This window comes from Panicum virgatum, chromosome 7N, assembly GCF_016808335.1.
Source record: "Panicum virgatum strain AP13 chromosome 7N, P.virgatum_v5, whole genome shotgun sequence".
Taxonomy (NCBI): domain Eukaryota; kingdom Viridiplantae; phylum Streptophyta; class Magnoliopsida; order Poales; family Poaceae; genus Panicum; species Panicum virgatum.
Window position 1 is genome coordinate 25,829,894 of NC_053151.1, and position 23,850 is coordinate 25,853,743.

Sequence of the window (23,850 nt, forward strand, 5' to 3'; positions counted from 1 at the left end):
TCAGTACATAAAACTCTCCCTGGTTTATTCTTAAAAAACACCCTGTTTCAAAATGTAAGATTTCATCTTAGGTTGATCTATCTTCTTATAAAGTTATCAACATCAGAAAAGTTTGATTTTTTCCCTCAAAAAAAAGAAAAGTTTGATTTAGACTGAACATTTTATATTTGGAAATTGGAACCAGGGAGTGCATGAGAAAAGTCCCTAACGAATTTCAGTGGCATACTGGCATGTCCGTAAGCTGCAATATTTTAAATATGAAATCAGAGAAAGAAAGGGGGCCACAAGAACTACAACATAGATTATTTTGAAGGAACCCTAATAGGTAAACACAAAATTGCATTGAATGGGTCAGTTACGTATGCCCTATTAGTATGCTATGCACAACAGAAGTTTTGGACATGCGGGCCTAGATGAGTTACAAGTTTGGTGTTCAATGAGCTCATAACATAACCACACGGTGCTGCTTTCAGCAAGGAGCTACAAACTACAGAACTAGCATAATATCAACTGCTTTCGGCATAATGCTCCCCAAAATAAGGTGCACAAATGATCTAGCACACCTCATAGAACGATAAAATTGGACAGTGATCCCCGTCGGTAAAAGGCCCCAGTGTACATTAGAATTCCTATTCTTAACCAGCCGTTTTCCCTTTTGTGGGTCTTATCCATGCTGCCCCCAAAATTAATACCAAGAGGTCTTCAAAGATCTTCGGATAACTTAAAGTGTGCTGGGGAACTTGGCTAGATAAAGATTTATGTAACAACCAAGCCAAGCCAAGCTTCAGAACACCAAGTCGTCCGAATACAATCAACCTGTGGAAAAAAGCACGTTAGCATGCCAATTGTTTTAGATAGGGTTGAAAATGGGATGGGAAAATCCCGTCCCGACCGGCTCCGTTTACCGTTTAAACCGACCGTAAACCGTTTCCGCGAAAAAAATGGGAAAATGGGAAAACAAAACGGGAAAACGGGCGGGAACGGGAACGGTTGGGTGTTTTCCCGACCGTTTTCACGGTTCCCGTTTTCAGCCGGGAAAATTCCCGCGGGAATTCCCGTATTTGTCGTAGTCGGCTGTGTTACCTGTGTTGGAAACGTGAATTGTTGTTTGCATGTGTTCCAACGTGAATTGTGAATTCGTGATTCACTTTACCTGTATTTCTTAGTTATACGAGTCTTGTTTTCATGTTATTTATGCATAGTTGTAATTATTTTATCGAGTTAAATGTTTGAAGTGGTTGTATGTATTTTCCCGTTTTGAGTTATCGATTCCCGATCGTAATCGGCATGCTCCCGACCGATTGATTCCGTTCCCGATATCCCGTAATACCGATTTCGTTTTCCCGTCTGATTTTCCCGTTCCCGTTTCCGTTCCCGACCAAAAAATACAGTTGCGGGAACGATTGAGGGGTTTTCCCGACCGTTCCCGACCGTTTTCATCCCTAGTTTTAGAAAGGGAAAACTAACACGCTAAAACAAATGAAAACAGAAAAACTAAGGAGATGGTTTTTTAGGACAGATAAACACGCAAACAATCATGTCAATAACAAAGTTTTAGTGGATTGCACAAACTACCAGTCTTGTGCCAATGTGCCATCTACCATATATCAAACAAAAAAAACGAAATGTATTTGCACAAATGTATCAAACAACAAAAGGTATCATGCACAAAAACAAAACTGGTTCCATCCAGCTTCTGTTATCTGTTGTCTTGGCTGGAACATGCAGTGAGACGAGCGTTCAATGGGGGATCCTCAGCCGCAAAGATTAATGCGAACATGAGGGATGGCAATGGGTACCTGAAACCCGAAACCCGATGGGTTTTTACTCCATTAGGGTACGGGTTTGAGCACAAAATCCTATCCATTGGGTTTATGGGTACGGGTTTGTTCCTACAATACCCGAACCTGTAAACCCATGGGTTTTTAAACCCGATCTAACCTAGTGCAATTGTCATTTTATTTTTTAAATTTATAATAAACTTACACAGTATAATTATTCCTTCCCTTCTTATTTTAAGGAACCCTGAATAGGCGGGTAGGGTGTTGTTGCTTTACAGTTATAGTGTTTGTATTCCTATACACTATAAATCTGATGCTTACTATATTAAATTTGTTGATTGTGATAAAAACTAGCAAAGTGTAGACCCACGGATTACCCACGGGTACCCATTAACACGATGGGTATGGGTTTGGGTAAAACTTTAAACCCATCACGACTATGGGTTTTTTAATGGGTCTAGATATTTTTCATGGGTTTGGGTTTGGGACGGTAAAACCTGATGGGTTTGTACCCGTTGCCATGCCTAAACATGCATAATGTCCCTTGCCAACCTGTCAGCAGCTGAGGTGTCTCACTGCTTGTGAACTAGAGGAGATGTGGGAGTTGGATGGAACCAGGTTTTATGTGAGTCTTGCATAAGGCTGGGTAGCAAATATCCGCATGCCCGCAGATATTAAACCCAACGGGTGCAGATACAGATCTAGACTTAAGCCCGCATGCACGGGTACAGTCGCGGGTATCAAAAATTGATATCCGCACCCGCAAACCCGCCATACTTGTTTCAATAGCTGACAGGTGGGACCAGAACTGCAGATACATAAGCTTTGTTAGGGTTTCAACCTCGCCCATCCACATTTCTTCCCCTCCTCCCAACTCCTTCCTCCACATGCTTCCATTCACATTTCTTCCCCACCTCCCAATTCCTTCCTCCACGTGCTGCCAGGGGCCCGTCTGCCGCCCCCAGCCCCATCCCCACCTCGAGTGCGTTGTGAAAGGCGTCGCCGTCGGTGCACCCGACCCACACCCTCCTTCCTCCCTCTCAGCCGCGTACCTACCCTCAGTTCCCCTACTAGCTCGTCGCCCCGGAGCCATCACCTCATCAAATGTGCCGCCGTCGGGGCCTCGCCGACCCTGGACCAGCCGCCGCCGCGAGGGGCTCGCTATCCTAGAGCGGCGGCCGCGGGGTCCTCCTTAGCGCTTGCTTATTAAGCTATTAAGATGTTGTTTACATGTTTTCCTTAAGTTTGCGGGTATACGAGCGTACCCGCAAGCAGGTGATATCCGCGGATAGTGGGTACGGGCGTGGTTCTACCCGTAGCGAGTAGCGGGTGCGGATGCGGGCATGAGTTTTGGCTCGCGGGTACGGGTATGTTCACACAGGTTTTACCCGTTGCCATCTTGACTGGATATCGAGCCGGCTCGGCTCGCTACCAGGCCAAGCTAGAAGTCAAGCTTGGCTCGACTCATTTGCCAGCTCGAAAATGACGGACAACTGGCAGAGCTAGCGAGCCCAAAGCCACCCCCCCCCCCCCCCGCGCGCTCTGCTCCGTACACTCGGTGCAGGTGTAGCGTCCCCTGCTCAACTCCCCACCCATCGCCCGCATTGCTGTCGGTGAGCGGAGGCAGACAGGCCGCGGCGGCGCAAGGCAGAATCAAGAGGTGCATGTAGAGCCAGCAGGATGTTCGGGCAGGACCCGTGGGGCGGGCCGCTGGAGATCTCCAACACCGACTCGCTTAGCGACATATGACGACTGGAGTCGAGAACTGGACCGAGGCAAGGGCCGCTGCGGTGCGGCACTGCCTGCCTGGGCCGGGCGGCTAGGGAGTGGAGGCGGGAGTCTGTAGGTGTGAAGGACTAGGGCGGCGGCGCTATGGCAGCCAGGGACGGGCAAGGCAACGGGAGGAGTCTCGTAGCCGCCGCGCAGGGGAAGGGAGAGAGGGATGGGAGTAATCGAGTAAGGCAGTTAGGGTTTCATCCTCAGGCTGGGCCGGCTTAGTATTTGGGCGTTGGCTCGTTTCGGCTCGCGAGCTAGCTCGATAAAACACCAAGCTTAAACCTTGGCTCAGCTCATTAATATTTTCCAACGAGCCGAGCCGAGCGAGCTAGCAAGCCACGAGTTTTTCATCCAACCTTAGTCTTGCACACTAGCAATTCTCTGATATGTCACAATTGAATAAATTTTGGCAGTTGTAGGCTAAGCTCACAGATGATCTTGCCATGCACATAATAAAGATAAATAAATAATACAATAACTTATTGCATTATGCATTGGAAATAGCATGATTTAACACATCAGCAGGAGGAATAACCACACTACCTAAGGAATATATTTCATGAAACAGCTTGCAATAAAATAGGGAGGCAAAACAAAGGGCGACAGGATAGAAGATAAATGTGTAAAAACACACAAAAAAAGTAAAAGGACAATCAGCAACCAATATCGCTGTGTCAATGCAAAGTTTAGGTTAAGACAGAAAGGTTTTTGATCTAGTTGCTTAAGAGAATTTCTCACTGTGCACTAACCATTGGGGATTAAATAACTAAGCCCCATTCTAGACAATTACAGAAGATGCATACAACAATGCTGATACAAGGGAAGATCATAGACTCAGAGTAGTTTATAACATGGTAAAAACTTGAGTGAATAACAAAGGCATTGGAAACTGGACAAGCTAAGCATAATGCTTTATGAAGCCTGTTACGCGCCCTCTAGCAAGATTCACATATCAATCAATATATTCTGGATTCTGAACCAATGAAGGTAATATACGGCTACTGGAATTAATTATTAAGAAGAAGCAACTACAGTCTCAATTGCATATGATTTAATATATAGTATTCCTTGTTATACTATGAAAATATCACAGCGGACCTATCTGAGATAAGCATCCGTACTTATTGAACTCCCCGTATACAACGGGGGCAACCGGGGGGGGGGGGGGGGGGGGGGGGGGGCTAAAGTTTGAATTACTCTAATTGCTGTGCTACTGCTGGCCTCCATGCATATGCAGCTGGAGGGAGCAGGACAGATCAGATAATGTTTGAAGCGCTGCATACAGCCAGACTGCTAAACTCATAACAGTACACCATTATGGCATACTTTGCCAGCATCAGTGGTTCCATTTTTGCATGAACTATTTGGCAGGTAGATGTGAAAAAATCAATCCTGAAATCATGCATGTAACAAAGTGCCAATGACCTAGAACATACCCCCTCCAATAAAAATTGGAGTATTGGAGCAAGTGCAGTCTGTATTTAAACCTTGGTATAGATACCTTCATGAATATTTTGATCAGATTTATGAAAAATAGTGGACATCATGAAACATAATTCATGATATATACTTTTACCATTTTTCAAATACAGCGTATATGTTAGTAAAGAAGTTGTGTTTCGGGGTCATGCCAATGTTCAAAAACATTTATTGTGTAATTAGCAACAAATTCAAATTTAACAATTTATAGAACTGTAGGATAATTCCATGATCAGGTGCAATGTACCTCATTGTGGAAGCGCAGAATCTGAGATAACATTCCTTGTTGATCCATGTTGAGGAGGACACTCATCATTTGACGATAGAGAGGAACTAGAACCTGAAGCTTTGGAAATTCCAACTGGAGAAATATTTGCACTTTTGGCAGTTAAGGTTGATTTATTATGAGGAATGGCTGCCGTATAAGATGTGGCAGTAGATGAGATTTTCCCAACGGGGCAAGGGGGCTCAGAAGACATGCTTTGCGTATGGCCAGAAATACTGGAGGCCCTGACAGGAATCGAAGTATTCTGAGGTCTAGAATGGTTATTTGAGCCAGGAGATGCTGTTAACCACATAAATCGTAGTGTATGCCCTTTACAAGATTTACCACCAATAAATGCTTTCTCAGCTGATTGCCGTGTTGTGTAAGTCACACAGGCTGAACAACTCAGAGACGGTTTTAAAGTTGCATCAAGGTTATGGGCTTCGGTATCTTCCAGAACAACAGATGAAAGCTCCCCAAATGATGAGAAATGGTCTGCCAAGATGGATTCCTGTAAATAAAAATAGTAAGAGATATCAGAAATAAAATGAACAGCTTGTAATAAAATAAATCAACACAAAATGCAGCATGAGAAATCAAAGGAAAAGGTGTGTTCTTTTCTGAAAAAAAACTTGTTGTCATCAGTTAAACACAGATGGATGACTGATTTTTATAAGCTCCTCTTGCCACTAAATGTAGACACAAGCCTAACTTCCGGCTCACCACATAGCCATAGGGCAGTAGCACATAACTATTGTTAAAGTCTTAGTCATTATCCAAAACAAAAGATGTAACAATAAAGCAGTTGCACAAGGCATGCAAATCCTATAACCTAAGAATAAGAAGCAAATTCCATTAGAGAATTCTAGATAATACATATAGCAGTAGATACATGGTCCAACGTATCGCGTACTTACATCACTCAAACCTACTATCAGCAGTTTTAAACTTTCAATACCAAGCCAAAAATTCAGCAAAGGTGTTCAAATATTATGTGTTCATCTATCCCCAAAAGTTCAAGTATATGCTTATCTTAAATATTGACAGGAAAACATCGAGCTCCACAGATAAAACTCTCAAAATAGCACCATAACCTTAACAGTTTCAGAACATCAAGAAATAGCATTTCGTTGGATGCTGAACTTACATTTGCAATATCAGAAGGCAAAGGTGGAAGAATTCTGAATGATGTGGTTCGATTGTCAAGCTTAAACCTATTCTGTGAAGGTGCTAACAGAGTAGTCTGCTTCGCAACCACTGCTGATTTCTGTGTGGATATCGCAGCAGATTTTTGAGAGCATGAAGCCAACTCTCCAGAACTTTTCTTTTCCATTGAACCAGAAACCTCCTGTGACCCTTCAGCCCTCGCGCTGATGGACCTTGCATCCTTTACTTTTGATGCATCATTAGAAGCAACTTCTATTCCGCTGGCCTCTGCATGCTTAACCGAATTAGCTGAACCTTTCTGCAATATAATTGTTTACTTATTAGAAATCGGCAGAACAGACAGCTAAAAAGGGAAACTAATAGGACAAGTTTAGCATAAACACTCAGCTTGTTCCTACTAAAGAAAAGTCTATTCAATTAACAACAAACAATTACAGAGTAAACAATATAAATTCAAGCCAGTATAGGGGAAAACGTAAGTACTTGTTTTGCAAGTTTCTCTAACTGGCGGCGGAACTCATCACGCTTCTGAGCTAAGATCTCCTGTTTTTTGCGAAGTTCTTCCAATAGTTCTAGACTTTCATTCCTTTTGGGAGCATGAGGTATTGGTTTTATACTGCTTGCTGACAGCATTTTAGAACCTGTACCAGAACTCAACGGTTCAGCAGAAGATCCAGAACTAGGCCTTGGAGTTGTAGATTGAATATTTTCCTTGACTCTGCTGGGATAAGATGGCTGAGGGGCAGAATTGGCCAGCGTAGTAGACAATTGGGAAGACTTTGCAGGGATCCTACCCTCTACCTCATCAGGAATCCTATCTCTATTGGCCCACCATAGCCTTATAAAGCGGTTGCCCATAACAGCATCCGGAGCTTTAAGGGCAGCTTCAGCTTCTTCTCTTTTCGAGAACTGGACAAAAGCTTTTTCACTGTTAGATGGAATATAAATATCTATTACTTGACCAAACTTCTGAAAATGCGAGAGAAGGGCCTCCCATCTGTTGCTTTCATGGGGAATTCCATGTACATAAAGTGTACGGGATGCTTTCTGAGCAGCTCGATTACTTTGCCGGCCCACATCTGCATATATTCTCGAATTGGATTGACCATTAGTATCCTTAGCAGCAGTGGACTTTACTTGGGCTGTGCTGGGAGCCATGTCATCATAATCACCTTTTTCGTTTCCAGTAGTACTTGGTGGTGTAATTTTAGCTGTGTTACTGCCCCCTGATTTTCTCTTTGATGCTATCCTGCCCCAAACAGAAGACTTCAAACTCTGTGTTGAATGCTCCTGCCCCATTTCATAGCCTGAGGATTCAGGATTCCACATTCCAGCATCGTTATGTACAAAACCAGCACACGATGCTTCTGGGTGTTCATTGTTCCATAGAGGCTGATCAGGATCATATACATCAGCATCAGCAACAACTGCAGTGGTGCTTCCATTTGGTTTTACTGCATCACTTGCCACACCAGATTTGACATCTTTTGCGGGAACAATTTTACTGCCTCCAAGACTCGATAAGTTAACAGAACCAGTTCCTCCCTCATTTTGGATTCTGAGTCCTTGAGCATTTGGAACTGATACTGGGAGATTGAACTGCGAAAGACTCTGCAAATTGATAATAAATTATATCAAATTCAATGTCTTTACCTCAGGACAAAAGATTATCTAGTAGTACTTGAGCCTTTTTTTCTCGAATGCGCAGGAGAGCTGCGCATCAATACATTAAGAAGGTAAAAAAAGGGGAAAGAGCCCCAAAACCAAAATGAGTAGTACTTGAGCCAAACTTTGCCACCCATAGGTGTGCAAATTGGCAACCCTAGCCACCCATAACAAGTTTAATCTTTTATATTAAAAAACTAACTCAAGCAAAATCAGAAGATAAAATGCTACAGTGAAGAAAAAGATACAAGGCATGCGAAAGTTAATTGTGGTAAGATATAAAATTTAAAAGGAATTCTCATTTTGGATTTTGGATATGGTATAAAATTCAACAGGATTTCGCAGTTTGGATTTTGGATAGGGTATTGTGACATTTGTGAGTAACATTGATCACAAGATTCACAACTCAGACTAGCGATAACTGATAACAGAGCTCAGGGCATGCCTTTCAGGGCCACAGTTATGTTGGCACAACATAGCCATGACACTGGCTAAAAAATATATATAAGGAACTAATCTCGATCCATAAAACATGTAAATCTCACGGGAATATCCTAGGAAGTTAGGATGGAACACAACAGATAAGCAAAAGAATAAAGGATACTATGCAGAAGATTATGATTAATGTAGAGTGTAAAATAGATGCTCTAAAAAAAGAGTGAAATAGTCATACCTGCATATCATCAACAACAATTCTATTTACACCATGCTCCATGGGGCACATATCCCCTCTCAGGCAAAATCCACGTTCCTCAAAGTCTCTACAGCGTTGACGAGGCATGCCAAGATCAATCAAAGGAGATACTGTAGGCTGAATAGGACCTTGCATTCCAAGTGGGTGGATTGGATCCAAAATCCCATGAGGCATTCCAGGCATAAATCCATATGGACCACTTGGCAATGCAGCGCCCATAAATAAGCTAGGGTGCGCGGGGGGTCCTTGTGAAGCCATCTGGGATGCAAAATCCATCATATCAAGGTTGTTGAATCTGGGATCATGCTGAGTCCAGGGTGCACCATTTCGTCCTCTTCCTCGTGCCATAGGAGGGCGAGCAGCACCAGAAGCTGATAAATCGGATCGGAAGGATTGGCTCACTCTAGGCGCTCGACTGTGAGCTCCTGTTCCAGGACGCCTCTTGAATTTTGGCACAAAATCCTTCTGTGCTTCGCCTTGAGAACCAGCTCCGCCAAAAGGTTGCCCATTACCAGAAACCCTGCCCCTTTTTTTGAGAGATATCCCTGGATGTTGTTCCTCTGTATTCTCATCAGATTGTGGCCTAGCCTCCCGTCTTCGATGCTTGTGATTGCGGTCACCGTCATCGTCATCACTGATTTCAATGTCTTCAGTATCTGTAGCAGCTTCAGAATTTGTCGAATTATTTTCTTCCTTTGGCGAAGGAGCTTCTATCCTGTCAGCATCCAATGCTGGAGATGATGTCTCTTCAAGCATCTTCAAGATTACAAAGCTAACAGCAAACTTTGCATCTACAATGTATTCATAGTCTTGATCATATTCAACTCCAAGAAGCAATTTAGCCCTACAGTCAATATACCACTATGAGGCACAACACAGAAACAACGAGTAATCGAACATGAAAGATAATGAATGATCATGATAACAAGTAGCTTGTAAAATACCATACTAATTAGGCCCAGAACAACAGAAAAGTGGGAAGGCCATATGTAACTCTTTTCCTTTTTTAAAACAGGAACTGCACAGATGGCAGTTTAACTCAGCTTTCCAAACCATACTTGAACTATTAGCGGGATTATGCGAACAGAAAACCCAGACTACGCTTAAGGGTCAAGGTGAAACATATATATCAAGTCAGTTACTCAAATCGACAATATTAATAGATTTTCTCATGCTGCTTCCAGCAACAAAACGAAATGTAACAGTAAGGTGCATGCTGTTAGCTTCCCTAATTTTGACCAACATCACATGTGCAAATAGTGGGCACAATGAAAATAGTGAGTGGATTTCTCTGTCCTCCAGTTATACTATTTAGCTCCTAGAAACATACAAAATATGTGGGACAGAAATACTGGTTGAGGTCACTCCCTAGTAATTTCAATAAGTAAAATGCCACTGAATTGTTGACGGATGGTGGATATCAGCAAAATCATCAATACAAACTGCAATTAACAAAGAGATACCACATCTGAACAATTGGACAAAGGCCTCGATATTCCTTGGAGCCCTCATGCAGATTAACCCATTCCCAAATCCCAATACAATTCAATTTCATGTTGATCAGAACAAACAACATGCATATAAGCTGGCAGACATCATGCGTAAAGTGATTTTGGTTTGAACTAGACAGCAGTTGCATGCCAGACAAACACAAACAGATAGGGTGAAATAGAGCAGCATGTACACAGTATCCATAAAATGGCGACAAGCAAAGTCAGAAAGACTAAAGGCCAATGTAAAATTAAGCACGCTAAAATCAAGCATCTACCAATTTGCCCTGCTCGACAGCTCTCTATCATAGGGAACAATAAATTGATTTGCAACCCTACACTCCTCTCAAAGAAATAATCGTCAGTATTGAACTCAAAAGTCCACTCCACTCATGACAGAATTTCGCCAATCACACCGCTCGACAACAACGAAATGGAGCTCGTTCTCGAGTCAGGGGGGCGATTTTGTGCTGCCCGCACCCCGTGGCCCGACGGCCCCTGCGACGGACTGCAATCGGGGGCCTCCCAGCCAACAGCAATCGCCAATACAGACCCAAAACCTAAACCAGGAAGAAACCGCGAGGGAGCGCCGCGGCAATCGCACCAGCAATACACCACGCACGGCAAGCCGGCTGCCTCCCACCCTGGCTCCCACGACTCGCCGATTCCGCAGCAGGCCCAGGGCCACGCGGGCTGCTGGGCAAGGGAACCAAGGGGCGCAACGGAATCGGGGGCTTACCAGTTGAATCGGGGTCGCCGGCCGGAGAGGACCAGGCGACGGCAGCGAGGCGGGGGAGGAGGGCGAGCTCGAGGGGAGTCGCCGTCGGGGAGGTGAGGAGATGAGATGGTTAAATGGCGAGGGGCACTTCGGTAATTCTGTCCTAGGCTGCCGTATTGGGAAGCAAGGCTAGGGTTCTCTCTTGTTTTCTTGCCCTCGCTGCTTCTCTGGTCTGGTCTGCTGCCGTCTGCCTGCTGTTGAGCCGACGCTAATCCCAAGCTTCAATTCTTCCATGAGTACACGCAAAAAAAAAAATCTCATCCATGAGGCTAATTCGTTGGCCGAGAAGTAATCATTCGTCTTGTGTAATTGGGTTTGTTCACGTTGGTACGTTTTATATATCTGTCTTTTTCATTATAAGATTAGGTCCGTCATATATCTTTCACGGAGCTTCCACTTATCACAGTAAAGATTTGGCAAAAGATGGTGTAGATTTACAAAATTGATAGAAGAAAATATTTCTACCAAAATTATAATATTTTTTTTACATCAAGCACTTTCATCTATCAACCCCTTCTATCCACATATTATTTTCCTTTGGTACAAATATTTTCTTGCGTCATTATTTATTTTGAAAGATTAATAATTGATATCATTAATTTATGGAAAGAAAATAAAGATGTATATTATTTTTAGAAGCAAAATAAATAACATTGTTATTTGATGGAAGGAATATTAAATATGTGCCTCGGGCACATACATCTCCACTAGTTAAATAAAGAGGAAAATAAGCCCTATTTTTTATTATTTCTGCCTATAGACATTCCTAAATTTCAGTTGTGCACGTATGGTTGTAGCGGGATCTGTTCCTAGCGTATCCACTAGTTAAATAAAGGGTAAAATAAGCCCTATTTTTTATTATTTCTGCCTATAGACATTCCTAAATTTCAGTTGTGCACGTATGGTTGTAGCGGGATCTGTTCCTGTGATTGCAATTCATCCAATCGCAGGCCGAGCCACTGTTAACCGCCTTAGATCCGAGCTCCCCCCGCCCGATCCTTGGCCCATTGGATACCGGCGTCTCGTTGCCGCCCGCAATCCGACACCACCGCCGGTCCCTTCTACCCCTTCTCCTGGGCGCCGGTAGAGATGTATAAACAAATCGGATATGACCATATCATCGATGTTATAGTTGTTTTCACATTTTCTACTGAATTCGGATTCGAATACGGATAGTCTCCAATATAAATACGAATATAGATTGCTTCGGTTACAAATATGAATAGATGTGTATCAAATACGGAGCGAGCTGGATGCGCATAACATCGAACAGATATTTCTTTTGATATCAAGTAAAGGCAACATTCATACATCACCCGTGTTGTATCCATTTCAACACTCTATAAGTTCAAATTCTAAAAAGACTACGCTTCTATGTTTTTAAAACAATAAGGCGAGGTAAGGCAAGCCGCCACCACCTTATCAACTAGGCGACAGCTAGACGGGTTAAGACGGCCTTAGGTGGACCAAGGCGACACCTTAGGCAACACGAGCAACCACCATCTTTGTCACCTAGGCGACACATAATTACATGACATTTTTACATGACATTTCTAACTTATCTCTACTCCTAATAAAACAATTGGAGACCAAATCTTCATGCGACCTGAACATGCGACGCCCATCGTCTCGCCGTCCACAAGTTACAACCATCTTTCCCTCGTTAATCTAATTTTTACTAGAGTAAATTGCATCCTAGGTCTTCAAACTTGTTCCGAGATTTTACCTAAGTCCTTAAACTCTCAAATCGTCCACTTGGGTCCCTAAACTGTGTTAAGTGTTTCATCTAAGGTCCCAAATGCACCACGCGAGTATCCGAAGCTAACATGGCATGCCACGTGCTTGCAAATAATTACAAAAAAATCCCTCAACTTTATTCATTTTTTACTTTTAAATCCATTCCTCTCCAAGCAGACCTCCCTCACTCTCATCCCCTCCCTTCTTCCTCTTCCGCTTGGACAATGCCGAGCCCAATCCGGTGGCTACAGACCTTCCCCGCCCGATTCCTCTAGCAAGCATCCTTCTCACGTGCTCCTCCACCTCCCTAGCCCCATTCCCACTTGTTTCGCTCGCTCCCTGGCCGGGAATCGGCACAGCACCGTCGTCCGCCATTGGAGCTGCCCGAGCTCCGCGGCAGCACGTGGTGGAGCTCACGGGCGGCCCTCTGCGTCCGACGACCCGCCGCCCTCCGCGCCCCCGGCTCCCCGCAACAGCAACATCTGGCGCCAACAGCGGCCTCGGCCTGGCGCGTCGACGTCCCCCGCGCAGGCCGGTGGCAGGGCGGACAGCGGCCTCGGCCTGGCGCGTCGACGTCCCCCGCGCAGGCCGGTGGCAGGGCGGCCATCCCGCACGCCGCCTTCCTGTAACAGAACGGCCCAGTGGGCCAGTGGGCCGCGCGGTACTGTAGCGAAGCTACTGTAGCAGCGCGGGGCAGTGCCCTTTAGTCCCACACTGAAAGTAGAAGGAAACCAGACCAGCTTAAATACCAGGCCTAGGGAAGCTAAATAACTCCGGTTGCAACCTTTTGCGCGAAGCGAGGATGAAAGCGCAAGAGAGTTATTTAGCAGGTGTGGTTTACTCAACGTGCAGAGTAGATCTTAGCCGTTATCCCGGGGCAGGTCGTTACACTTCCTCTCCTTCGTCATCCCATGGCTGGCTCCGTGCTCTGGGACCGCCGACTGCCCAGGCCACTGCCTCGCCTTTCCCGCGGCTCCTGCCGCCATACCAGCTGTTCCACCATGGAGCTTACGGCAGCCGTGGGGTGGTCAGAGAAGCCGCCGGATCAACACGAAGGCGAGTGTGGCGCCGCCGACGCGGTTACCCACGCCAGGGGACTTTAGGGGAGTTCGCCAGGGTCATGGCTGTACGCCGTGGCTGTGGGCCTCATCACAGTGGGGCTCGGTGGCGCGGCGCTGCTGATGTGGTGGGCGCTGGCATTCCACCCGGCGCACGAGCAGCTCTGGATGGTCCCTGCAGGGCTCGTCCTCCTCGGCATACCCATCCTAGCTTGGCTTTCACTCGCCTCCGGCTCGTGCGGCTGCACGCGAGGCATCGCTAGCGGGAACGAGGCCGCTGCCGCCGCGGGCCTGCACGCCACGCTCGAGTGGCTCCTCCTCCATGCGCTGCGCACAGGAGGTGAGCCGAGATCCAGAGCAGCAGTCGGAGGAGAATTAATGCTGGTGGTTGCCACCGGTGCGAGAGAGAGAGGGGGAGATGGGATCAAATTGGAGTTGATGAAATTCTGGAGGGGGTGTTTTTGTAAATATTTGCCAGCGTGGCGACACGTGGCATGCCACATCAGTTTCAGGTGCTCGCGTGGCGTATTTGGGATCTCAGATGAAACACTTAGCACGGTTTAGGGACTTAGGTAGACGATTCGAGAGTTTAGGGAGGTATGTGAAATCTCGAGACAAGTTTGGGTACTTGGGGGTGCAATTTACTCTTTTCACTATTGATCTTCTCTTGGCACCCCCCGGGGGCATCGTCCCGCCATCGAGTGTCTTGAGCCGTCCGTAGTTGATCAGCCGCCGTTGAGTAGAATTAGGTCGGACGTCCGACGCCCTCCACCTCTCCCACTCTCCCTTGCTGCCAGCCCGCGCCACCCGACGCCCTACCGCGATGGGAAGGGACTGTGCGACGGTACAGATTGGCTGTCACTACAGTAACTTGCTACAGTATTAAAAATACAATATTCATTAAAACAAAATCACATGCAAGGTCCAAGTTCAATATAAAATGAGAATTATAACTTTGTCGGCTACCTCAAAGCAAGAGAAACTATGGTCGCCAGCTCATCACGAAATAAATTCATTGTTGGAGCGTTGGGTGCAGATGTTGACCTATCTAATGCCGATAATGACACAACATATTTGTTGTACTTCCTCCGTTCCAAATTATAAGACATCCCAAGAATCTTGGAGAGTCAAAGCAATCTCAAGTTTGACCAAGATTATAGAGAGAAATATAAAGATTTATGATATCAAATTGACGTAGTATGAAAATATAACTAATAAAGAATCTAATGGTACTTAGTTTATATAATAAATGTCATTATTCTATTATATAAATTTGGTCAAACGTAAAAAACTTTGACTCTCCACGATTGTTGAAATGTCTTATAATTAGGAACGGAGGGAGTATCTTTTTGGTATCGTTGGTACGAAATTAGGATCACGATCGAATGCTCCATGGCCGACCAACGCCGGTGGGATGAAGGGCGTAACCCCCCCCCCCCCCAAGAAGTAGATGAGGTTATCTCATGGAGTCATGGAGATATGCAGTGATGGAGATGAAAAATTGAAGGGAGTCGGAAGGAATTAGGCCACAATACCTATACTAGAAGGAAGATCATCATTTTGGGGATCCATTTCGCATAAGAGATGAGGCTGCCGGTGACGAATCTTGAAGGGCGCGCCTAGGGTTTGGGCAGAGGCGTGAGAGGTGAAGTCGGGAGATGGGGGAGGTGCAGGGGGGCTCATTTTTTTTTGAAGCAATATGTTGTGTAAATAGTGCCAAAGTGGGTAATTTTACTCCAACTCTATGTGGACGCCCATAACTGGCGTTTCTAGCACCCTCTTGAGGAGCTCCAAGAAAACATAAAGTTGAAGTTGCTGGAGCCAAACGTGTTTGGCATAACACGTTGGTGGAGTTCTTAGAGCGGAGCTCTTTCAAACATCCTGTTAGTTACTTTCGGGCTTTTTTTCCGGAGAGTTTCGGTAGCTTGTTTTTTTTTTATGAAAACAGTGATTCCATTAACAGAACAGAAAGGCTCGAGGGACTCCTCAGACCTCAGCCATCAGGTTCTCCCTGCCCGTAGGCACTCCGTCCCAGAGTAGCACGGAGTTTGGAGAGCACTTAGGACAATACAACCGTGCGATGCCAAAACATGCGCCACACTATTAGAGACACGAGGACAGTACAGAACAGAGAAATATAAAAGAGTAAATTGCACTCACCATACAACAACTTGGCAGATGAGTGCAAATTAGTCTAACAACTTACAATTGCTCAATTTAATATAATAACTTGATAGGTGAGTGCAGATTGATCCAAAAACTTAGAAAATACTTAATTTAGAACAATAACTTGGTCAATTGGTGTATTCACAGTCCAAATAGTACACGACAATGTATTATTTGATCACAGATTTTCTTATCGCAATGAACGCCAATTATTTTATTCTCAGAATAAGTCAATTATAGTTTTATTAAAAATAATATATTATTTAACCACCATTACAATAACAACATATTAAGTAAGTAGATAAACATTAATAATTTTTAAATTTTATAAATGGAAATTATTAATGGTGATTCTGTTGTTGTTTTTCAACTATGTATAATTTTTTATTAGTTCAAATTCAATCAAATTTTATAATTACACCATTAGCATCACTCAAACACAGAAATCGATAAAAGAGACCCTGAAACCTTAAGCTTCTTCTGCGCTTCTGCTCATGTATTCAACAATGTTCGTGTTTGTTTATATTTATTTAGCTCATTTTTCCTTTTTAACAAATATAGGAGGCTTTCAAAATATATGTACCAAACTCCTAAAAAGTACCAATAGTTTATATTAACATATTGGCTTTTTTTAGCTTAACAGCGCATATAATCAAATATATCAGAAACGGTGAGTGTGAATTTTTCAATATTGAATATCAAATTAAATAGTTTAAATCAAAATTAATCACTATACAAAAATAATTAATGTAAAGACATAACATTAATTTCTAAACACTGACGGTTCTTATCTTGGCCAAATACATTGCCATACAGGTACAGCACGAAAATCAATGGTCAAATAATACTTGATAATTTGTCCTAATGTGATTAAAAAATTATCATAACGTGAATATACTCTTTATTGAGACCTTGCGTTAGTTATATTGCTTTGTAATGTTTGGACTGTGGATGCACTGATTTGCCAAGTTATCACATTAAATTAAGTATTTTACAAATTGTTGGATCGATCTGCACCTACCTATTAAGTTACTGTACTAAATTGAGTATTTTACAAGTTGTTGGACCAATTTGTACCTAATGGACAAGTTGTTGTATGGTAGATACTATTTACTCAATATAAAAATTAGATTAGATGAAGAATGAGGCCTCCAGTTGGGGCTAGGGAGAAAGCATTGCGCTCGAGGGCCAGCCGAAGCATCAGGGAATCGGTTTCCACCACAATTCTCGTCGTGCCCATCTCGCTTGCTGCCTTCAGGCCAGAACTTCAGAATGGAAAGCATCCATCGCACAAGGAATAGCTCCGGCCCAAGCATGTATTACAGCACCATCTGCATCTCTGATCACAAATCCCCAACCACTGCACAGCTTGTTTTCAGGAGCCGTCAACACTGATTTTCAGGAGCTCGCCCAATGGGAGGACTTTGCGTAGCTTTTGATTTGGCATCAAGCAAGCCAACGCCAACTCGCAAACACCATCAACATCAAAGGAGGCACTTTGCTGCCTGCAACTGCAAGCCGCGGCGCCGAGCCAATCATGCGTATCTTCGTGCTCTCCGGCCAGAGCAACATGGCCGGCCGCGGCGGCGTGCACCGCCGGCGCTGGGACGGCGTGGTGCCGCCGGAGGGCGCGCCGGACCCGTCCATCCAGCGCCTCTCCGCGGCGCTGGACTGGGAGGAGGCCCGGGAGTCGCTCCACGCCGACATCGACACCGCCGAGACCTGCGGCGTCGGGCCCGGGATGGTCTTCGCCCGCGCCGTGCTCCCGTGCCTGCAGGAGGGCACCTCCGGCGAGGGGGCCCGGGCCGGGATCGGGCTCGGGCTCGTGCCGTGCGCCGTCGGCGGGACGGCCATCCGGGAGTGGGCTCGCGGGGAGCGCCTGTACGAGCAGATGGTGTGCCGGGCGCGCGTCGCGGCCCGGTACGGCGAGATCGAGGCCGTGCTGTGGTACCAGGGGGAGAGCGACGCCGAGTCCGACGCCGCAGCGGCGGCGTACCGCGGGAACATTGAGGGGCTCATCACCAATGTCAGGGCGGATCTTGGGATTCCGCAGTTGCCTTTTATTCAGGTGATGGCCTTGGTTCCTTCCTACTCCCACTTTGGTTTTGTTTTACCTGGGTTCATTCATCTGATCTGTATTTGCCAAATTCGGATGAAATTGAACTGCATGAATAATGAATTGCTCTCACATTTGTGGTACGAATTACTGTGCTGATTGAACCCACTTTGATTGATAGACACGTAGGGAAGACACAAGGGCTGTGTTCACTTCCAAAATTTCTCTCTCCAAACTTCACTATTCACCTTATCATATCAAATCTTTTACCTCATGCATGGAGTATTAATGTAGATAAATAAAAAAATTAATTGCATAGTTTTGATGTACACGACGAGACGAATCTTTTGAGCCTAGTTAGGTCATGGTCGGACAACAATTACCACAAACGAACGAAAAGTGCTACAGTGTGCTACAGTATTTGATATGACCCTTTTTACCCCTATTTTACAGATGTAAACACACCCAAGAGAGGAAAAGTTTTCTCAAATTTACTTTCATTGTCTTTTATCCTCTTTTGTCTAGATGCTTTCAACTAACGCTTGCTAGGCTGCGAGTTTCTTTTCGGCTAGAGAGTCGCCCGTCATCTATATCTATACTGTAAAGATCGAAAACAATTGAAAATTTTTCTCACTTAAATTGGGCCCACCGTACTCCTCACGCCGGACCCATCTATTAGGGCCGAGGAAGGTGAGAGGGGTGGAGACCCATGAAAACTGCGAGTTGGAGGATGTTTTTGCCCAAAACCAATTATTTTTTTCACCTTTGATCCTCGTACCCGTCGGTTGTACCCGCTAATAACTCCGCTGTTCGCGACCTCATGTACTGGATCCGGTCCCGTCCAACGCGTGCTCTCTCGTGTAGCCCGCCTCCTCTCCCAATCCTCCAGTAGTACACCTCTCCGTTTGTTCCCCGACGTCTCTTGTCTAGCGCCCCCTCCGATCCGCGAACGAACCACTCGGACCATGGTAGCGTCACTGCTGGCCTGCTGCTAAGAGGCAAGCGACGATAGGACAAACTAGGTACGTAGCTAGCTAACTGATGTGCAAACGTGTGTCTTCAATTTTTCTTTCTTAATAATCACTTCTTGGTTTTCCTTGGTGATCCAATTGTTGCATGAAAATCATATATGAATTATTGTAATTCTAGGAGCAGTGATGAACATATCGTCTTATTTTGATGAAATTTCCACAAGAAATCAACATGCGCTCCAATGGTTTCATTCAAATCACGTGCTAGCCATTGATCTTCGCACACAGAAAAGATACAAAGTATAGATAATCCTATGTTTAGGGCTTGTAGTTTCTCACCAATAAACATGACGAACAATGGCAAATGTTACGAGATAGCAGTCACATTTATCATGATATACATATTTTTGGAACTTATTTTCAAGATTAATTTAATTAATACATAACTCTATACACTTTTGAATTAGAATCTAATTGGTTTCATAAATCACGTGGTTGTCGCACGTGCGTCTGTGCTAGTTATATTAAGAAGAATGAAAACAATACAAACAGCCCCAACGAGGCTTTAGCACACACAGCCACCCACCCACCCACACGCACGCACGCGCCCTAGAGAAATAAATTTATAATTTGCACCAAAGAGGTAGGCTGGTAGCGGATAAAGTAGAGGAAAGTGGGGGAATGGTTTAGGGCTTGAGGAGCGATCAGTTGTTTGCCACAATTTCTGATAAGTTCTCATAGCGCTGAAGTTTTTATACTCTACCATTTGTTATCGTTATTGTTGCTTAGAACTGAGCAGACATTCTCCATGGTTCAACATAACGAAATGTGCGCATTGCTGTGACCCTGACCACATGGTGTTTGAATTGTGGGGTTTTCTGTAACTATAACTGTAAACCTCTAGCCAACATTTTGGGTTGCGAGCAGTCAAATACTTTGTGTACGTTGAGATTGAACTTTTGAAAATGGTACAGAGAGGGTTGTCTAACTTTTGTTTGCCACATTAAAGTGTTTTTTGCTATGGTTTGGAAATTTAGTAGGAATTAGAAGTCAATGTCGTTGTTTGAGGTTCTTCCAATGGCTTTGTGAGTTGAGGGAGTAATAACAAGTGAACCTGTCCCCAACCGCATAATAGTTATTAGCAAAACTATAAAATTCCTCTTAAAAGGATGGCACTTAACAGAATGCCACTCAAAACATTGAATTGATAAAATGCAGCGAAACTGTGCACATCTGTCAGTATAGGATCAAAGCAGCTTGTATGGGGGCATATATTCATCTCTGAATTTTAGTAACCTTTAAACATTTTTTAGAATAAATAATTTCCTCATCATTTGGACTCAAGACATGATTTTTCCTCATATTTTGTAGTGTGCCATCAAGTTATGTTTCATCCTTCAATAAAGAAAAAAATACTTGATTCTGAACTGGTAAAGTAATTGTAATATTTAAGCCCTTGATGTTGCCTTAATTGTTTAAGTACAGAAGTTGATTTCAAAATTGTTTTCTCAGTTTCTTCATATTAGGAAATCACACTTTACGCCCCTAGATATCAAGTGCAGTATCTAGTACTGATTTTAATCAAGATTGTATATGATATCAACAGGTTGCTCTTGCATCCGGCGATAAAAGGAACATTGAGAAAGTGAGAAGCGCTCAATTTAGCGTTAACCTACCCAATATTGTAACTGTTGATGCAATGGGTCTTGCGTTGAACGAAGATAACTTGCATCTTACCACTGAGTCACAAGTAAAGCTTGGTAACATGCTTGCAGAAGCCTACATCAAGAACTTCTTAACAACGACTTGTTAGGTGAATGCCATCAGGTAAAATTCTTAGAGACTCCTTTTCATACCGTGACCTGTTTGACAATTTATTTTTGCCTTCTTTCACGATACATCCATGTGAGTCCTTGGAGATAAGGAGTAAATGAGCCACATCTGTTTTTTTTTTAAAGCACCCAGGAGCACTGGGGAATCATTTAAGAACTCAATTAGGCACCCACGTTGACCGCGCGCTCAACGCAGATGGGCTGCCGGGAAATCCGAGGACGCGCCTACCGGGATTTACACACGCACACACACCACACACCTGTACACACACGCACACACGCACCCCGGTACCCCTCTGGGGATAAACCCCGGTGCGCACCCGGAAATTCGGCCCCGACGGGGCTCGAACCCGGGCGGGCAGCGTGGCCACTGCCACCGCTAGCCAGCGGACCTTTGGTCCGTTCGCGCCACATCTGTTTCTCAGAGATGTTTTAGTGTATCAACTGAATCATGGCCCTTGTTTCATTCTTTAGTTTCTATACTTTGCAGGCTGTTCCTTCTTCAATCCACGGTGAATATGTTTGACAATTTACTTCAAAAAAAAAGTTTGACAAAGGAGATGATACAACTTGAGCGAAAGAGAGAGGCGGTCGTGCACCTACAAGCGGCAACGCGCAAGTTCTTGGCGCGACGGCTCGTCCGCATGATGCGCAAGGAGCAACAGGACCAAGCGGCTTCATTCATCCATGCGGCAGTGCGGCTGCAGGCTGCATCACGCCGTCTCCTGGCGCGGAGACGGCTACAGGAGATGCGCCGGAAGATGCACGAGGCAGCCTTGATGGCGGTCGACCTTGGCAAAGGGGAGCGCATCCTCGCCCCGTCAGACGGCCACCAGCAATCATGCCGATGTTCTACTGTCTTCATGCGTGAGCAAGATGTTGTTTCCGCGATCGGTGAACTCCAACTCTGCGGCAGCGGTGATAGGGAAGACGGTTTCCTCTTTGCCGCAGGCGGGGATGCACTGCCTAGAGCCACCGCTTTTCGCTACCGGCCGCCACGAGGACGTCTCCGCTGGTCGCAATCCCGATTAATTCCAGGTGGCCGGGCCCGTGCACCCCTCTCGTTCCGATGGTCTCCATGGGATCCAGGCGGCGACATACGTGCAGATCCAGCACGCGGAGGGTGTCCGCAGTATCTTCAGGTGTCGTCAAAAATAAAGAGTCACAGTCTATTTAAAATAAGCCGAGATGTAAAAGACTTGTTCTTAGGAGTTCGGTTTGCGTCTAGTGGAGTCATTGTTAGCATCATCGTTAGATTGCAGCTTGAGGACAAGCTGCATGTCCAGGTGGGGTGTAGTGTTAGAGGAGTCAAGGGCTTATTGGGCCTTAGCCCATTAGGGTTTATTTGTCGCTTGGTTAGTGGTCAAGTAAACCTCTCTATATAAGGAGTGGAGATGTATCTATCTAATCAAGCAAGAGATTAGAAGGAAAACCCTTCTCTCTTGCCGGCCGTGGGCGAAGCCCCGCGTCCGGCGTTCCCAGCGCCCCCAACCCTAACTGCCGCTCCCTCGCCCTCGCAGCCGCCATCTCGTGAACAGTACCGCGGGTACTGTAGCGCCGCCGCCGCTTCCCTCAGCACTCTCTCCTCTTGATCCCATCAGCGTTCATAACAAAGGCACTGCAGAACAAGACAGCAAGACAATTATGTGCTCAAGATCCTAATCAAATGATATTCGGGAATTCACCCTAGAGGCTCAAAACTAATGTATTAATTGTATAATATTTCAAATTCAGTTCATAACGTTTCCCTCCATATATAAAATAATTGCTACCCGTTGAGTTTCTACTAGTTATATGTTGCATTTTTTAACGCCTCTCATCTGGGTACAGATGCAATATCTGTTCATACAAATACATGCATGCCCACCCTACACATACACACCTCACTCACACCACTATATGCATACAAACAGCCCTACAACTACACACAAAACTGAAAACTGCGTCCTTCTAGAGATCACCGGAATCCCCGAAGACTCTATAGGTGACAGGCGCGTCGCATTCCCTTTGTGGCTCCATGCATGAGAGGATGTAGATTTATTTATGGGGGCAAGCTCCAGTGAGATGTGAACATCGAGCTTAGGACTCGAACGCTCATGGGCGAGAGTGAGATGTGAACGTCGAGCTTGGGACTCGAACGCCCATGGGCGAGAGCTGAATTATTTCTGTTAGAATATGTGGCAATATCTCAGCCATTCATGGACATAATAGCACGGCTATTCATGGCCTTGAGAGCAACTTCAGGAGATTAGCTATCCTCCTAGCTAAATGAAGTTTTTCCAACTCTGTAAAAAAAAGAGCCTCCTAAGATCCTGTTTGATTTCTCTTAAGTCACCTATTTATAAGCTGAAAAGTGAAATAAGTGATTTATTTTGTCAAACAGCACTAACTTATTAAGTCATGGAACTTACAAGCCATAAGTTGGTACACCCTTACTTAAAACTTATAAGTCGCCTCATTTCCCTCTTTTTTTGCGTGGGGCCACACTTAAAGTTGTAAGGGAAGGAGGAGAGGTGGGGTAAAGCAAAGTCTTTAATGAGCTTATAAGTCATCTACAACCAAACAGATATGACTTATAAGTCACTGATTTTTAGTCACTTGACTTATAAATCACCTGACTTATGGAAACCAAACAGGACCTAAATGCTAGGGAAACCAATAGACTAGGTAAATCTTAGACTCTCCATATTCAAAACCTCCCAACCTTGGTATTTTTTTTCCTGAGAAACGTCATTCGATCTCCGATGCTCCATCGCCGCCCCATCCATTTGTAGCGGCAGCCATTCCATCGCCGGCGCAAAGCTCCACCAAAATGTCACTCGCTGCACCCATTGATCGGACTATCCTACAGTGCTCAAGCCTCCTGCCGCCACTCATCCTGCACGTGGATGGTTCGTGATTTGTTCCGTCGTGCCTGAAGCCTCCTACCACGAGG

General features: G+C 44.9%; 2 protein-coding genes across 2 annotated transcripts; one reads left to right on the forward strand and one right to left on the reverse strand.

Annotated features, from left to right (window-relative positions):
* Window positions 1-305: 305 nt before the first annotated feature.
* On the reverse strand, window positions 306-11,224 carry LOC120682220 (zinc finger CCCH domain-containing protein 27-like). The gene is made up of 6 exons (XM_039964027.1): window positions 11,057-11,224; window positions 8,807-9,671; window positions 6,952-8,079; window positions 6,449-6,766; window positions 5,284-5,812; window positions 306-816 (listed from the first exon to the last, which is right to left on the reverse strand). Exons 2-5 carry the CDS (start codon window positions 9,581-9,583, stop codon window positions 5,285-5,287), a joined length of 2,751 nt encoding a protein of 916 aa, XP_039819961.1. The 5' UTR covers window positions 9,584-9,671; window positions 11,057-11,224; the 3' UTR covers window positions 306-816; window position 5,284.
* Window positions 11,225-17,255: 6,031 nt separating this feature from the next.
* LOC120683555 (probable carbohydrate esterase At4g34215) lies at window positions 17,256-22,704 on the forward strand. Its single transcript, XM_039965641.1, has 4 exons — window positions 17,256-18,124; window positions 20,690-20,910; window positions 21,406-21,472; window positions 22,531-22,704. The coding sequence occupies exons 1-2, from the start codon at window positions 17,594-17,596 to the stop codon at window positions 20,894-20,896; spliced, it is 738 nt and encodes a 245-aa protein (XP_039821575.1). The 5' UTR covers window positions 17,256-17,593; the 3' UTR covers window positions 20,897-20,910; window positions 21,406-21,472; window positions 22,531-22,704.
* The last annotated feature ends 1,146 nt before the right edge of the window (window positions 22,705-23,850 follow it).